This window comes from Lycorma delicatula, chromosome 10 (genome assembly GCF_047948215.1).
Source record: "Lycorma delicatula isolate Av1 chromosome 10, ASM4794821v1, whole genome shotgun sequence".
Taxonomy (NCBI): Eukaryota; Metazoa; Arthropoda; class Insecta; order Hemiptera; family Fulgoridae; genus Lycorma; species Lycorma delicatula.
The window spans coordinates 86,431,245-86,449,082 of NC_134464.1; the positions used below are offsets into that span (position 1 = coordinate 86,431,245).

Sequence of the window (17,838 nt, forward strand, 5' to 3'; positions counted from 1 at the left end):
GATATTTTGTTGGCACATTTTTAGTTACTTACTGTTAAAAAAAAAATTGTCAAAATGCGTTCAGATATACATCTTTGATACAAAAAATGGTTTTTTTATTCCCGATGTATAAGGTGTTTTTATATTCCTGGTATAAGATGATAAGCACGTGCTGATAAGCACATAATCAAATATGTATTAGTTTGTTTAACAAAACAAACAAATTTTAAATAAATTATTTCAAATTCTTGGTTATTAAAACTGGTTTAAAATTTTAAGTTTAATTTCTTTCTTGTGCAACTTCATCTTTCTTTCATCTTGTAAATTAAGTATCTGGTTAAGGAATACTTTTTTGTTTATATTCATAAATATGTATATATAAAAGTATATTTTTTGATCCTGGATAAGATGATAGTAAACTGCATCTTACAATCTGATAGTTGAAATTATATTTTTGTCTTCAGTCATTTGACTGGTTTGATGCAGCTATCCAAGATTCCCTATCTAGTGCTAGTCGATTCATTTTGGTACACCCCCAACATCCTACATCCCTAACAATTTGTTTTACATATTCCAAACGTGGTCTGCCTATACAATTTTTTCCTTCTACCTGTTCCTCTAATATTAAAGTGACTATTCCAGGATGCCTTAATATCTGGCCTATATGTCTCTTGACTCTCCGATATGTCTCTCTGATACTCCGATCGTCCAAGTTTCACTTCCATATAAAGTGACGCTCCAAACATATACTTTCAAAAACCTTTGCCTGACGTTTAAATTAATTTTTGATGTAAACAAATTATATTTCTGACTGAAGGCTCGTTTTGCATGTGCTATTTGGCATTTTATATCGCTCCTACTTCGTCCATCCTTAGTAATTCTACTACCCAAATAACAAAATTCTTCTACCTCCATGATCTTTTCTCCTCCTATTTTCACATTCAGTGGTCCATCATTGTTATTTCTACTACATTTCATTACTTTTGTTTTGTTTTGTTTATTTTCATGCGATAGTTCTTGCGTAGGACTTCATCTATGCCATTCATTGTTTCTTCTAAATCCTTTTTACTCTCAGCTAGAATTACTATATCATCAGCAAATCATATCATCTTTATCTTTTCACCTTGTGCTGTTACTCCGAATCAAAATTGTTCTTTAACATCATTAACTGCTAGTTCCATGTAAAGATTAAAAAGTAACAGGGATAGGGAACATCCTTGTTGGACTCCCTTTCTTATTACGGCTTCTTTCTTATGTTCTTTATTACTGCTGCTGTTTGGTTGATGGTTGAAATAGCACTTAAAATTTTTCATAAACCTTAAAATTAAAAATTGTGAAACAGAATAAAATTCCAATTGTTAAACCCATAGATCAGCCATTAATTGTTAAAGCCATTCATCTATAGATCAGTTTAATATTTTTGCCGTTTTTTAATGGTTAATTATTACAGCAATCAGTGAAACTTAATAAAAAAAAAATCTTGTTTAATATTTAATTCAATATTTTTATTTTTTTAAATACTTTCATCTTAAATGTATTATTCTTTATAAAATTAGTGGTTTGTTACTGGCAAAAATTTTGTTTTGTGATAATAATAGTAATAAATAATAAAAAAATTTCCAGATCACTCTTTGAAATTGATTGCATGGCCTGGAATAATTTAGATTAATCATTCTAAATATATATTTGTATCTTTCTTAAATAATGTTGTTATTAAACAACATAGTCAAAATTGTTGAAGAGAAAGGAATGTGATGCAAATTTTTAATGCACTGATAGATGAATCAAAGTTGAAAGTTATAATATAAAGAAAAATATTATATTTTATTCAATATAACAATAATAGGTACTTTTTTATCATTAAACATTAAAGAAGGCAAATATGATGTTAACCATTTCATTTACATTTACTTTTGACCGTGAAAATATATGTGATTTTAACCTGTTTTTATAACAATCCCATCTTTTGGATAACAAATATTTATCTTTCATAGCATTAAATTTATTTCACTGTCTTAAAATAACAAAAATATGAATAGTTTTTATATTAATGAATAACTTACCAGTACATTTTGTGAGATCAAATATCCCTTTTTTATGGCAAGTATTTGGAGTTGGACAGAAGCATTTTTCTTCCGGGTTACTGGACATATCACCTAGCGTTGCAGTGTAATGATTACCTTTCAATCCTCTGTATACAATTGGTCCTTCATATTTAGCACCTAAGGACCTAATAATTTTTTTTTTGTTTAATTTCAACAAAATAATTACAGTACAGTATTATTAATAAAATTTTATTATTATTATAAAATTATGAAACAAGTTAGACATATATTATGCAAATTACAATGAAAATAAATAAGAATCTATTTGTATTTATTTCTAGATTGTAATGTGAGATAAATTGACTCCTCCAAAGCTATACTATCATAATGAAACAACCTGTTTAAATGTAAAAACTACTGAACACAAAGATATTATATTACTACAAACATGCAAAAATGTTCCAATTTTCAAATACAACATGTCTGTTATTCTGTTTCATACAATTGGTATAAACATATCAGAGTTAATTAAATTACTTTGTAGAAAGATGAGATTTATGGTAATTAACAGACAAAACTACTTTTAATACATTTTTGTTTACATAGCATCGGGCTGAACCAGCATATCTGTTTTTAGTACTCATATGCATTCTGCTTCCTATGATTGTTAATGCTTTCATTTATTTTGAATCCATTTTAAAATGTTATTGTAGTGATACTACAATATTAGGATAGGAAATTCTAAATCCTACTCAGGATTATTTTCTAACAATTTTTTCGTTATTGTGCATTTATGAGAGCATCATTCATACATATCGTCCAACCTTCTATTAATATATATTTCATTTATTTTTTCAACTTTATCTATTTTTAACTATATCGAAAATAACTCTTAACTAATACTATTCTTAGAAACCAACCTTAACAAACATAAACCTGTAGATGATGAATTTATAGATATGTAGAATTCATTACAGATTTTAAATGGAGCAAAAGTTAAGAATTTGAAAGAAAAATTGACATGAAATAGAGGTAAATACGACTTATTCATATAAGAATTAGATATCAATGGTAAAAGTAATAGGGAAAGAAAAAGGCTAACTGTGATATGAAACGGAATGAGAAAAAGATATATTTTTTCACATTGCTTTTCAACATGAATAAAGAGAAACCAATTCAGGAAATAAAAGACAGATTTAAGGGCAGAGTAATGATCCAAGAAGGAGAAATAAAAATATTAAGATTTGCGGATGACGTTTATTTTTGTTTTGACAAAAAACCAAAAATGAGTAGAAGAGAAATTCTGTTTGAAAATAAATAACAATTAAACAAATATAATGATATCTAAAAGAAAGAAAGATAATAAGCTATTTGTTTTGTCCATGATAATTGGCGATGATAATAGGCTGATAATAGGATGATAATAATTACTGTTGATTGTTCGCCTTCAGTTCATCGATAATGCGGGTGTTTGATTCGTAACCCCTGCTCTTCAAGTAGCTGCGAAGGAAAAAATCACAACTAAACAAAGTGTGAAATCCAAAAACCACCAAATCAACAGTTCTCTGCTAACAGTTTGTTCTTCTGTAAAAACAGCACAAATGACTACAAGTGAATCGTTTAATATGTAACAAGTTGCTCCGCCTTCTGAAAATAAACTAAATTTTTGTCAGTTATAAATTTTGTTCCGTTCAGCACCATGTTACACGTACAGATCAACAAATTCAACATATATAGGTTTATTTTCTTTAACTCTGGTTTTTAAGATTGATAGAGTTAAAACTATGTGAAATTAATCATGTTTAAAAATGAAGTCCATATTGGTAAAAAATTAGGTGATATAAAGTAGACAGAGTAAACGACTAAATTAATTTTTTTTAATTGGTATTTATATGACCATGATAAGTAGTTTTACTTACTGGAATCTCTTTTATTTTTTCCCAGTTGTTTTTGATTTTTTGTGATTGTTCTTCTTTCTACTTTGCTGAATTCTTTGTGTTCTTTTTCTTTTCTTCTAGAAATCTTCACCTTTTGAGTTTTTGTCTGAACATGACTCTTTAAAATGTTTTCAGCCATCTTTGTCATCTTCAGTGCTGGTGCTACTGTTTTTAAACCGGTTTTGACCAGTATTACTACAACAATAATTTAAAAAATTTGGTAGTAGAAAAAATACCTATCATGAGAGAAACAATTACTGAGGATGGTTAGAAAAAAGAGTGAAAATGTTTTAAATTATTTAAAACATTATGTTATAAAAATGTATTCGGTTTTTTGTTGCAAATGTTTTTATTTTTAAAGAGTTTTGTTATTGAGGGAGTAAAATTATTTCTTCTTCTTCTTCTTCTTCTGTTACGAGTAGGTAGCTCGTAACAGTTCAGTGGATGATGTGCTGAACCATTCCCTCAGATTGCACAACTATGAAATTCTGCGCCTCCCAGCGTTACGTCTGCCCACTATCTTCCCCTGCATGATCAGCTGAAGCAACTTGAACTTCTCTCCCCTCGTTATGTAACCTAGATACTGTAATTTCCCTGCTTGTATTATAAACATAATATCGAGCTGTTTATTCATACTCTCTAGTACCTTGATGTTTGACACCTTATCCTTCCAAGACATCCTTTGCATGCATTTATAGCACCACATTTCAAAGACCGCCAACTTTTTTACGTGTAGTTATTTCAACGTTCATGCCTTCTTCCCATATAGCAGCACGGGAAACACATAACATTTTACCATTCTAGCCTACAGATGTAATCTGACCTGCCGATCACACAAGAAAGCACGCATTTTGAGAAATGTGCTTCCAGCCATTTCTATCCAGGTTTTAATTTCCATTGTTTGGTCCATGTTGTTGGTTATCCAAGTACCAAGATATTTGTATTTTGTTTTTTTTTTTCAATTATCGCATTGTCAATGTATAACTATGGGCTCGCCATTTGTGATCTAGTTATCACCATGTACTTCTTCTTGAGGTTCATTCTAAGGCCATATATTTTTAAAGAGTTTTGTTATTGAGGATTATTAATGATATTTAAATTGAAATAAGAAGAGATGAGAGTTTTCATGAAGATAAATAAATCTAAAAATATTTATACGAGGTTCACACTTTATACTAAGAAAAACTTGGAAAATAGGAAAAGCAGATAGAAAAAGAATGAAATGTAGTTTTACAGGAAGATGTTGATAATTGGGAGATTAGATAAATTTAGATAAGAACTGTAGAGGAAGACAAAAATTGAAAAACATTTAAAAAGGAAACTGAGGATTGAGCATGTTAAAACATTATGAACATGTTAAAACATATGAAGTTAAAACATTAGTACAGAATATACAGAAGGATATAGAATAAAATTAAACCAGTTAAATGACAAAAAATAAATATAATTGAAATAAAATAATTTAATTTAATGAATTCCTCTTTGTTAAGAAAGGTAATTTAAAAATGGAGTTTTAATTTGGTAATGATGGAAATAAAACTCTTTGGTTCAATTCACCGTCATTTATTATACTTAAAATCCATGGGTTTTATCTTTTCACCAATGATTCATAAAGCCAGCTGTTTAATTATTCTCATTTCCGCTTAAGTAACTTTGCAACTGTCTCATTTTTTTTATAACAGAGTAAAAAAATATAATAATATTTTAAATAATCCTGTTTTGTTTTTTGAAATTATATTATTTCCATTATAGAATTAACTAAATTAATAATTATAACTTTTATAATTCAATATTACTTTTTTTTACCGACTTATTGAAAAAAGTACGGTATTACTTTCGGTCATACAGTGTGATTGGGGAGGGTAAATTGAATTTCTATACGTTATAAGTAAATTTTTACATATGAAATGTACGAAAAAACCATTCCCAATGAAATTTCTTTATTGAATATTAATAAAGATTCTTAATTTTTTTTAAACATTTTTCGGCGTATCAGCATTTACGAACGTTTCCAACGTGTTCGTTTTCTGTCGAATGCCAAGTAAATCATTGTGTTATTGATGAACATCTTGTTATTCAGAATAGTCCAGGCACATCCCAACCCCATAGGGGAAGACACCCTCCTTGTGAGGCTTCCGGTCGCCACACCATCCCCTTTCGTTGCTAGCCCTGATGGGCTTTAACGGGAAGTCCAGCCACTAGAACAAGGAAAATTTCATGTCGCACTGGTTTGTCAAAAAACATAATATGCTGCATCCTACGGAAAGAAAGTTTTTATCCTTTCCGCCGGCAAAAGGTTCAAAATTTGCTGCCAACAGATTGCCCTCAGAAGTTAATCTTGTGTCATTGGGTTGTAGGCAGGGCTACAACCCAATGACAGGGCCGAGAAATCCACGTGGTACTGTTGAAACTAGTTTCCATCAGAGATTCAACATTAATGTTTGGTTTGACATTATGACAAAATTCTGGGACCATCTGTATTCAATGAAAACCTTACAGGAGATGCATACGTTCATAACTTGAAAAATAATTTTCCGGCTTTTTTGGAGGATGTACCTTTTACAAACTAGATTACAAATGATTTTCCAACTCGATGGTCCAAACCCTACATTTTTCTTTAGTAGCTAGGAATCACTTGAATGCTAAATTCTTAAATTGTACTGGTCGTGGTAACCAATCGATTGGCCACCACGATTGTCTGACTTAACCCCGCTAGAATACTTTTTTGGGGCCATATGGAAAACGGTAGCATACCAAAAAAAGTTAATACTAAAGAAGAGTTACTCATTAAAATATGAATGCTATTGAATTTATACGAAACGATCCTGAGATGATACGAAAAGACATGGGAAATATTTTAGTTTGTTATTCTGCCACCAATTATCATGTCATACATTTTATTATTTTGTTTTAATTTATTAAGAATAATATTTAATAGTTACAGAAAGAATAATATTTTCTATTTTATAATAAGATTTTCTCTCTATTTTTTGATCTGTTTTTCTTCAATAAAAAACAGATTTTTAAAGGTTTTATTTACTTTTTATTTGCTGTATTTGAATTAATTTTCTCAGAATTAAATTCTCTGCAAGTTTTGTTACTAAATATTCCGCATTTATTAGTCATTTAACAAATCAATTGCATTACAAACCTAAAAAAGAAACTTGTTTTTCGACACCAAAATTTGTATTTTACGTCGGATATCTTAAAAACTACTTGAGTTGTGGGATCTTTTTTATCCTATTTCACAGCTAAAATTACATAAGAAATCACCAACCATACGCCTTAACTTGGGTTCCAAAAATTACAGTGGCTTCTTTTTATTAGGAGACCTGCAATCCGGGCGAAATCTTCTCTAGCCGTAATTCGAAAACAAAGCGCTTGCAGACCTATGTATATAAAGTTTTTTCATTATTTTCTCCATAGAACATGTCCGCAACGGAAATTTCTCTGCTTCTTTGAGAGACACCTGTATATATATATATATATATATATATAATAGGAAATGTTTTATACATAGACCTACATATGTTTGTAGGCCTGTATGTAAAATTTGCAGCTCAAAAATATCCAAATTTCTCGAACAGTTTCATTGATTCATAAATTTAGATTTGATGTAGTAGTTTATCTGAAGTTGTGTATATGAAAATTTGATGTAAATATGAAAATTTAGTTGTTCCTGAGTTACGCTCAATTTAAGGTCGATAACAGACAAAATAAACTCAATTTGATGTTACATTGACTTTAAGTGACATATTTTTCATTTGCACTAATGAGTGAATCATAGTGGCAAGTGTGTTTAAATTTTATGCTCGTATGTAGGTTCTACACGTTACTTTTAATCAAATTACGGTTATAATAATTTAATTTTCTTATAAACAGAAATTGTATTTTAATATTAAATAAATATATGGCCATAATAAGGCAGACTAAGAAGAAACCTAGGTTCTATGTAGCAAAGCCGGTCACAGAATGCGTAGCCAGGAGTGTGAGCACAATAAACGAAGTGCTTATATACGGATAGCTAGATACCTGTGAACATACTTTTTACAGGTGCATACGCTGGATTCATTCGAAGGATAGCTAGGACTAGAGGGACTCATACTTCATGCTGACGGGAAAACAAGGAAGAGCTGCGGTTGTAAAGCTTACCGCTACCATCATACAACAAAAGGTGGTAGAATTTCCAGGATGGGATACGGATTAATGCGGATATATCAGCCAGGATGGACGACCTGCGTTTGATCATAGATACCTGGAATAAGACCTCCAAGGCTGAGGTGAAAAAATCGACCGGAGGGCGAAGGGGTGGAGGACAGTTCCCTCTGGAACCGTCGTTGGACTGCGTTTGCGTGGATCGGCAACGGTGACGCGGCACGGAGACTCTGAATCCCCTAAGCCCGATGGCACCTCCCGGCGCTGAGTATGCTTAATTGCGGGTCGTCCCCGGGAGGGGAGAATCGGTGAGATTAGAGGTTTAGTCGGTAGGGCGCAGGCACACATACGCACTCTTAATGACATTTAGTTGGACCAAAATGTTTGACTAGACAAGAAACATATTTATTTAAATAATGAGTGGACTGAAAATTAAAAATAAGATCTAAAATAGTTAATGATGCCGCTAGAGGGGTGAGTTGCGTACACGGCTGATATTGCGCGACGACTGATTGGTCCAGCTAGCTTTGCGCGCATACCCCCACTACTAGAGTTACAGTACGAGCGCAAACAACCATTTTGTGGTATTCTTCACTTTTAAAAATTTTAATTTGGTGATTTATTTGTTACTTACTACGATACGTTTATCTAAATAATCTTATTTGAAAAAGTAATCGAAATACCTGCATAAATCTGGTGCAAATGATACAATTTCTACTCCCGGTTGAATAAATGGTGGAAATACAGTAGAATCAGTTCCTCTCAATTGATTACATTCTGGTCCGTCCCAAACTTTTAATTCTGGTTTACCGTTATATGCAACAACTTTACCAACTTCTTGTACATCTCTATGACCTCTTTTTACTGTCATTCGTCCTTCATCTGCTGTACCGTTTTTCTAGGAAAAAATTAAAAAAAACAAATATTAGAATTTTTTTTTTAACAACGTAATTTTTTTTTTTGGTAGTGTACTACCATTTATAAAAACTATTAAATTTGTACATAGATAGTATCATGATTTCTAAAATTATTTATTATAAATATTATACCTTCGTTTCTTTTTAAAAGGCAAAATTTTCTTCTGAAAATTAAATTTACTTCTGATAATCCAGAAGTTAATTTTTCATCAAATAAGTAAATTTAGTATTTCGATTAAACCGGCCTTCTTGGCGCGAGTGATAGCGTCTCGGCCTTTCATCCGAAGGTCCCGGGTTCGAATCCCGGTTAGGCATGTCATTTTCACCCACGCTACAAATCATTCATCTCATCCTATGAAGCAATACCTAACGGTGATCCAGGAGGTTAAACAAAAAAAAAAAAGTATCTAGAATAATTTTATTATAATAAATTCAACTACGAAGTAGTTTTTCATAGACTGTTGTGTTAATTTACGATGGGCTATTGTTTTTTTGAATACGTAGTAAAATATCTAAATTAATGTACGTAGTAGTTGCTCCCAAAAATATATCATAGCTGTTCTTAAAAACAATACACATATCGAGCTTACTAAGGTAAGAATTGGCGAGAAAAATGAATTCTTCTTTGTCTACTTTACAGAAGATAATGTTGCATTTTAGAATGCCAAGCGATACCTTCACATCGCTTCACAGCAGATACTGTTTGCATAATGATAATCATAACTTTCAGAGAAAGTAATTCTGATTAGTATCACTTGTATTACTTGTATCACTTGATATTCATCTTACACGTCATTAGAAAAAGAATGTGATAAATATTAAACGGTAGGAAATGAATGCATTCCTTTTTTTATGGGAAACAACCCATAAAGTTAGTAGGATTTATATTTTGATTATAATAATTTTTTTCCTATTTTCTATCACTAAGGACATCGAATAAGGGATAAAAATGGCTTTGATTCTTTCGCATTATATCGGTATCTAGTCTCCTTTGAGTTCTTGATAGCTTTCAGTTTCCGTTTAGATCGTCTACATTTTTATTTTCGGGTCACTTTTTTTATACTTTCTTCTGATCCTGCAATCTTTTGTTTAAATCGATCCTTCACTCATGATATTTTCCAGCTTTCCTTTGAAGATTTATTCAAAAAAATTTTAAATCAATTATTTCAATTTAAAACGTTTTGTTTTATTATTTCATTAGGAGGTTTCATACTTTCCCTGTGAATATATATATATATATAAATATATTATACTAGTAATGTGTTTGAATTTAAAAATACCGGATGAATAAAAAAATACCGGGAATTTAATTTGTTATATCTCTTGGATTAAGTGTACTTATTAAAACGAATTAAAGAGCAAAAATGACAGTTTTATTTGCTCACATTGTCGTAGATTGATTCCCTATTATTCCGCTTTATAGCGCCACTAGCAAAGATAGCGAGTCCTGTGCAGAAAAATTGTTCTCTGTTATGCAGTTTCCTAAATGTTAACCTATTGTTACAGTTACAACGTGCAAAGTGTAGAAAGTTTAAGCGTTCGAGTGACAATAACATACGTCGATGGTATACAGTTTGAAACGACCGGATGTCTGTGTAAAAGAAAGAGTACGGGACGACCGAGGATATTTGAGGAAAAGTTTGACGTGTCAGGGAATCTTTCCTGCTAATTTTACAAAAGCTGTTGGGAAAGCTGGCCAACACGAATTAGCAGTGTAAGTTCTGAAGTATGAAATGTTTTAAGGAATCGCTTATATAAGTTCTATACCGTTTACAACTATTACAGGCTTTTTAGCCTACAGATTACGCTGTGCGTTCCGACTTCACAATCAAAATATTGCGGTATGAACACGATGATTTTCTTAAGCGTTTTTATTGATGAATCAAGGTTTTACATAAGTAAAAGTTGCCGATCTCTGTAGTGGAGTGGTAGCGTCTCGGCCTTCCATCCAGAGGTCCCTGGTTCGAATCTTGCTCAGGCATGGCGTTTTTTACACGCTACAAAATCTACTTCTATATCCCACGCACAAATCTTAAGCTTATATGGTGATATCATCAAGGAAAAAGATTAATACATATAATGTCTATGAAGGGTCAGAAAATCCCAATGAATTAAGTCTTACGATGCAAAAGGGACTCACCAAAATTAAATATTTCCTGTGCCGATATTCCGACGGAAAGTTTACGATATGTCTCTTCTCTCGCATAATTCTGTACGGAATCGATTGGAATGACCTTTACTCCAACCGTTGGATCGGTCGGTATGGATCCGATGGCAGAGCTTATTTGCGGTGGCCTCCAAGGTCGTCCGATTTGTCCCCATGTGATTTATTCCTTTGGGATTTTTATAAATATATGTTTCTTCAATACCTATTGATCTACTCGATTTGAGGCACAGGATTGAAGCAACTGTCGCTTCCATTATTCCAGGCGATATCCTGATTAAAGTAAGGGACGAATTCTTCTATCGGTTGGATGGTGTGGCACCTGGCGAAAGATGCTCATAACTCCTGTAGGGTAGGTAATTAACTCTTGTAGGGAAAAACTCGTAAGTTTCTTTTTTATTTTAATTGTAATTTATTAATGTACATAAAAGTTAATAGATAATAAATATCTTTAAAACCCTGATACTTTTCTTATATTCTGTGTATAAAATTTTGGATTTAAAATTTCTAATTTTTTGTCTTGACCGAGAATTTACTATTTTTATTCTTTGTCAATAAATAATTAATCATAGGAAGCCCTAAGACGTGAGATTGGAAGTATTATGGTGTAGATAAATTCCTACCCTAATTGGAATTCGAATACAGAATCTTTTGAACGCAAGGGAGCGATACTATATACTACCATGTAGGTTGACGGAGCGGTGGTATTAAATTTTCATGGGTTTTAAATAATAAAATTCTTTGTACAAAATTTTATTGTTTAATGAAATTTCACTGCTATAAAAAAAAATAAACATAAATTATTCAGTAATTTTTAAAACTATTTTTGATAAAATATTTTATATACTTAGCTCGGATTGTTGAATAAAGAATATTCATATTTGTTGGTTAAGACATGATTTTTATGGTAAGAAAATAAGTTATGTAGAAAAAGAAATAAAATAAAAAAATTCTTGATGCAGAGATAATATTATTTTTCCTTTGTTATATAAAATCCTTTTTTCATCTTTTTAAATAACGTTCTTTATTAAAGACGATCAAAAATTTCCGCACTTCATCGTTTCAAGAATTTTCCAATATTTCCGCTATTCTTATTAACCAGTTTTTTCTATAATCAGTATTTTAACATTTAAAAATAAAAAAATGAATGATTAAATATTGAAAAAAAAAAATCTGTATTATTCCTTTGATACGGGATATGTCAGAGAAATAATGGAAATACAAGGTCATGTGAAGTGGAAATTTAATTTTTCCCTTTACCAGCAGACATGTCTGGTATGAACGGCCTTCTGTTAGAACGTGATAAATTAATAACATGTTATAACGTTTTTAATTTATTTGAATGATTTCTCGTTTTGCTTCCATTCTAATGGAAATTCTTTTATGCTAATTTTGTATAATTAAACCTGCGTATATGTTTAAAAAAATCAGTAATCAACTAGGCTATAAAGAAACTCTGTTTATAATATTAAAACCATTATTATATAAGCATATAATATTATATTTTTACCTCGTAATTTTTTTAATATTGAAATCAATTGATAATGATTTATACAGAGTTATTCATGAAGAATTTAACAAATTTTCACGATTTGTATCGTTGACTGAATGTTCTACTGATTGATAAAAGTAATAAAATTATCTTAAAGATGAATATTGCAGTTCCTTTGACTTGAATAAATTTAAAAACTTATCAATGAAAAATTTTCAATACAAATTACTTAAGAAGGAGATTAAACTTTTGAATAAAAATTACCCGAGATGGTGACATCTCTAAAGGAAATATTGTCGAAGACTTAAAAAAAAACTATTTGATTTGTGATTACTTCGAAAAATCCTGAATTATGGACAAAAAATCAGTACTATTACAGATATATAACGCTATCAAAAAATTTTTAATAAAGATAAAAAGCCTAACTGGAATCGGATGAATACCTTTTCTGACAAAATGTAATAAGGTCCTACAGGTGTTCAAAAAGTATCGTAACCTAATGGGAAAATGAGTAAGTTACAATAGTTGTTGAAAGTGACCTTCGTCATGCGATTCAACTAATTGAATACGTCGTTCATGCTCTTCAGCACGTGTTGTAACATTTGTTGAAGAATTGCAGCGACACATCGTTCAATTTCGCTGTGCAATTCGGGAAGTATATGAGGATGACTTTTGTAAGCGGCATCTTTAATGTACCCCACAAGAAAAAATTAGAAGGTTGACCGACGGGGGCGCAAACCCTTCGAAATCACTTGTCCATTAAAACACTCATCCAAGAAAATCATAGTTTGTTGGCTGTATGAACCGTAGCATTGTCTTGCTGAAACCACGTGTACTCTAGCCGTTCTGCAGGTAAAGTGTTTACAAATTGTTGCACCATCACCATAGTATGTATCGCTCATTGTTCATTGTCCCATGATAGAATGTTATGAAGACTCGCCTACATCATTGACATTGCACTTTTTGTCCGTGCAGTTGATACGGATTTTCCGTTCACCAAATGCTTGAATTATGTGCATATCCATGAAGTTGGAACCACGTTTCGTTAGACTAAAATTAGTCATTGAGTTTTTCCCCATCTGGCGTTAGAGATGACATGAACCGCTGACAGAAGACTACACGTTTTCCGGTGTCTTCAAGTAACAACTTGTTTTTTTTTTTTGTCTTCAGTCATTTGACTGGTTTGATGCAGCTCTCCAAGATTCCCTATCTAGTGCTAGTCGTTTCATTTCAGTATACCCTCTACATCCTACATCCCCAACAATTTGTTTTACATACTCCAAACGTGGCCTGCCTACACAATTTTTCCCTTCTACCTGTCCTTCCAATATTAAAGCGACTATTCCAGGATGCCTTAGTATGTGGCCTATAAGTCTGTCTCTTCTTTTAACTATATTTTTCCAAATGCTTCTTTCTTCATCTATTTGCCGCAATACCCCTTCATTTGTCACTTTATCCACCCATCTGATTTTTAACATTCTCCTATAGCACCACATTTCAAAAGCTTCTATTCTTTTCTTCTCAGATATTCCGATTGTCCAAGTTTCACTTCCATATAAAGCGACACTCCAAACATACACTTTCAAAAATCTTTTCCTGACATTTAAATTAATTTTTGATGTAAACAAATTATATTTCTTACTGAAGGCTCGTTTAGCTTGTGCTATTCGGCATTTTATATCGCTCCTGCTTCGTCCATCTTTAGTAATTTTACTTCCCAAATAACAAAATTCTTCTACCTCCATAATCTTTTCTCCTCCTATTTTCACATTCAGTGGTCCATCTTTGTTATTTCTACTACATTTCATTACTTTTGTTTTGTTCTTGTTTATTTTCATGCGATAGTTCTTGCGTAGGACTTCATCTATGCCGTTCATTGTTTCTTCTAAATCCTTTTTACTCTCGGCTAGAATTACTATATCATCAGCAAATCGTAGCATCTTTATCTTTTCACCTTGTACTGTTACTCCGAATCTAAATTGTTCTTTCACATCATTAACTGCTAGTTCCATCTAAAGATTAAAAAGTAACGGAGATAGGGAACATCCTTGTCGGACTCCCTTTCTTATTAGGGCTTCTTTCTTATGTTCTTCAATTGTTATTGTTGCTGTTTGGTTCCTGTACATGTTAGCAATTGTTCTTCTATCTCTGTATTTGAACCCTAATTTTTTTAAAACGCTGAACATTATATTCCAATCTACGTTATCGAAAGCCTTTTCTAGGTCTATAAACGCCAAGTATGTTGGTTTGTTTTTCTTCAATCTTCCTTCTACTATTAATCTGAGGCCTAAAATTGCTTCCCTTGTCCCTATACTTTTTCTGAAACCAAATTGGTCTTCTCCTAACACTTCTTCCACTCTCCTCTCAATTCTTCTGTATAAAATTCTAGTTAAGATTTTTGATGCATGACTAGTTAAACTAATTGTTCTATATTCTTCACATTTATCTGCCCCTGATTTCTTTGGTATCATTACTATAACACTTTTTTTGAAGTCTGACGGAAATTCCCCTTTTTCATAAATATTACACACCAGTTTGTATAATCTATCAATCGCCTCCTCCCCTGCACTGCGCAGTAATTCTACAGGTATTCCGTCTATTCCAGGAGCCTTTCTGCCATTTAAATCTTTTAATGCTCTCTTAAATTCAGATCTCAGTATTGTTTCTCCCATTTCATCCTCCTCAACTTCCTCTTCTTCCTCTATAAAACCATTTTCTAATTCATTTCCTCCGTATAACTCTTCAATATATTCCACCCATCTATCGACTTTACCTTTCGTATTATATATAGGTGTACCATCTTTGTTTAACACATTATTAGATTTTAATTTATGTACCCCAAAATTTTCCTTAACTTTCCTGTATGCTCCGTCTATTTTACCAATGTTCATTTCTCTTTCCACTTCTGAACACTTTTCTTTAATCCACTCTTCTTTCGCCAGTTTGCACTTCCTGTTTATAGCATTTCTTAATTGGCGATAGTTCCTTTTACTTTCTTCATCACTAGCATTCTTATATTTTCTACGTTCATCCATCAGCTGCAATATATCGTCTGAAACCCAAGGTTTTCTACCAGTTCTCTTTATTCCGCCTAAGTTTGCTTCTGCTGATTTAAGAATTTCCTTTTTAACATTCTCCCATTCTTCTTCTACATTTTCTATCTTATCTTTTTTACTCAGACCTCTTGCGATGTCCTCCTCAAAAATCTTCTTTACAACTTGTAACAACACGAATTGTTTACGGATGCATCTTTAAACGCTTGCGCGATGCCGTATGAGTACTACTGACGGAGAAACCAGACTGGCTAGATAGGCGTCGTACAGACTTCTTGGGACTACCAGAACATGCAGTTTGCACGTCGATCAACGTTTCTGGTGTTATAACTTTTTGACCATCTTTTGCTGCATCTACCACATTCCCTGTCTCTTGAAACTTGTCGTAAAGCCGCTTGATGGAGAACGTGTTTAGTGCATTCACACCTTACTTATCTGTTACGGCATTCTGGATCGGGGCATAACTGACACATCTAATGTATTGGAAAACAATGAATATTCTCTACTGCATTGTGTAACCCGATTTTCCTCAATTGTATGAAACAAAAGAAGGAAACATTATTCCACAAGTTTGCGTTACGTTTTGCGTATACTGTACTATACTCTGGACGCAACACAAAATTTTAACCGTTCTTACTGAGAATAAAAATAATCATAACTTACCACACCGAAAAACGAAAACTTAAAGATGCTATCATTAACTTTATGCAGTCCTTTTGCATTCATTCTTATACCGGTACAAAGAGCAACGGCGGCAAAATCTTTTGATGTGCAATTTAAAACAACTCCTTCAAAAAGTATATCTTTAACTTTAGCAGTTAGAAATATAGTAGACGGATGATTATACAAGTGCGGTATACCTCTGTTAGCCATTGTCAATAATGCTGGCGTATCCTTTTCAACCATAAGCGCCAAACTCTGTAATAAAAGAAAGAAAATTATGAATTAATTGGTTTAATATAAATAAATTATAATTTTATCAAACATGGCTTCTTGGTATGATTATGTAATTAATAATTAAAAAACCCACTTACCAACAATTTTTTTGTATTCGTTCAAGCGCTTTCGGAGTAGAATTCCATCATCAGGAACTTAAAAATATATATTATATTCTTAATAAAAATAAAACTTCGTTGCTATATGTAAAATTGTGTTTATTAAAGCATATAAAATATAACAGTGGCTGTCATGTGTTTAAAATTCTGTCGACTTAACGTTCTGTCATTATGAATGTCTCCACCGTTATATAACAGGATGTTGGTCGACACGTGACGACAATTGTTATATTTTATATAATTTATATAAACACTTTTTATGTGACAATGAAGTTTTAGTTTTATTAAGAATATAATATACTTATTTTAGTTACTGATGATGAAATTCTATTCCGAAAGCGCTTGAACGAATATAAAAAAATTGTTGGCAAATGGGTTTTTTAATTATTAATTATGTAATAAATAATACATATGAATTATTATTAGGTTCAAATCATAGTAAAAGTTGCTGTTTTATATGGATTTAAATACTATACAGTAGATACCGGGGTACTATGGAGGTTGGATTTCAATTAATCACATATTTCAGGAATGGTCGGCCTGAATTGTACAAGACTGCACTTCATTTATATGTCATAAATATCATCTCATAGAGCCGATTGGGCGGTTTGCTTATTGTTCATTAGTTGAATAGATTTCAACGTAAACATTAGGAAAATATATCCAGAGTGTTCCACGAAGAAACAGAGAAACTTTCAGTACATGTTCTACTAGTGAAAATAATGAAAAAAATTCAGTATAAACATAGGTCTGGAAACACTTTGTTTTCGAGTTACGGCTAGCGAAAGATTTCAGCTCTTCTAATAAAAAGAGTGTAATTTTTGGGATCTAAATTAAGAAGTATGATTGGTGGTTTCTTTTGTAATTTGAGGTGGGAAATAGGAAATAACAGGTCCCAGAACTCTTATCCCATAGTTTTAAAGATATCCGACGTTAAACACAAAATTCGGTGTCGAAAAAAATGTTTTTTTTTCGTTTTTTTTTTTTTTAGGTTTGTAGTACAATAGCTTCTTTCTTAAACAACTAATAAATTCGAAACCT

At 31.8% G+C, this 17,838-nt stretch overlaps 1 protein-coding gene across 3 annotated transcripts in view; it reads right to left on the reverse strand.

The window, feature by feature from the left end:
• The window catches only part of LOC142331107 (sensory neuron membrane protein 1-like), a 99,717-nt gene that overhangs the window by 32,751 nt on the left and 49,128 nt on the right, over positions 1 to 17,838 (reverse strand). For all 3 annotated transcript variants that reach the window (XM_075376779.1, XM_075376777.1, XM_075376778.1), the window contains exons 4-6: positions 16,406 to 16,660; positions 8,800 to 9,014; positions 2,043 to 2,209 (exon numbers count right to left, since the gene is read on the reverse strand). In XM_075376779.1, the coding sequence (XP_075232894.1) occupies positions 2,043 to 2,209; positions 8,800 to 9,014; positions 16,406 to 16,660 (637 nt within the window). The remainder of the gene's footprint in view (positions 1 to 2,042; positions 2,210 to 8,799; positions 9,015 to 16,405; positions 16,661 to 17,838) is intronic.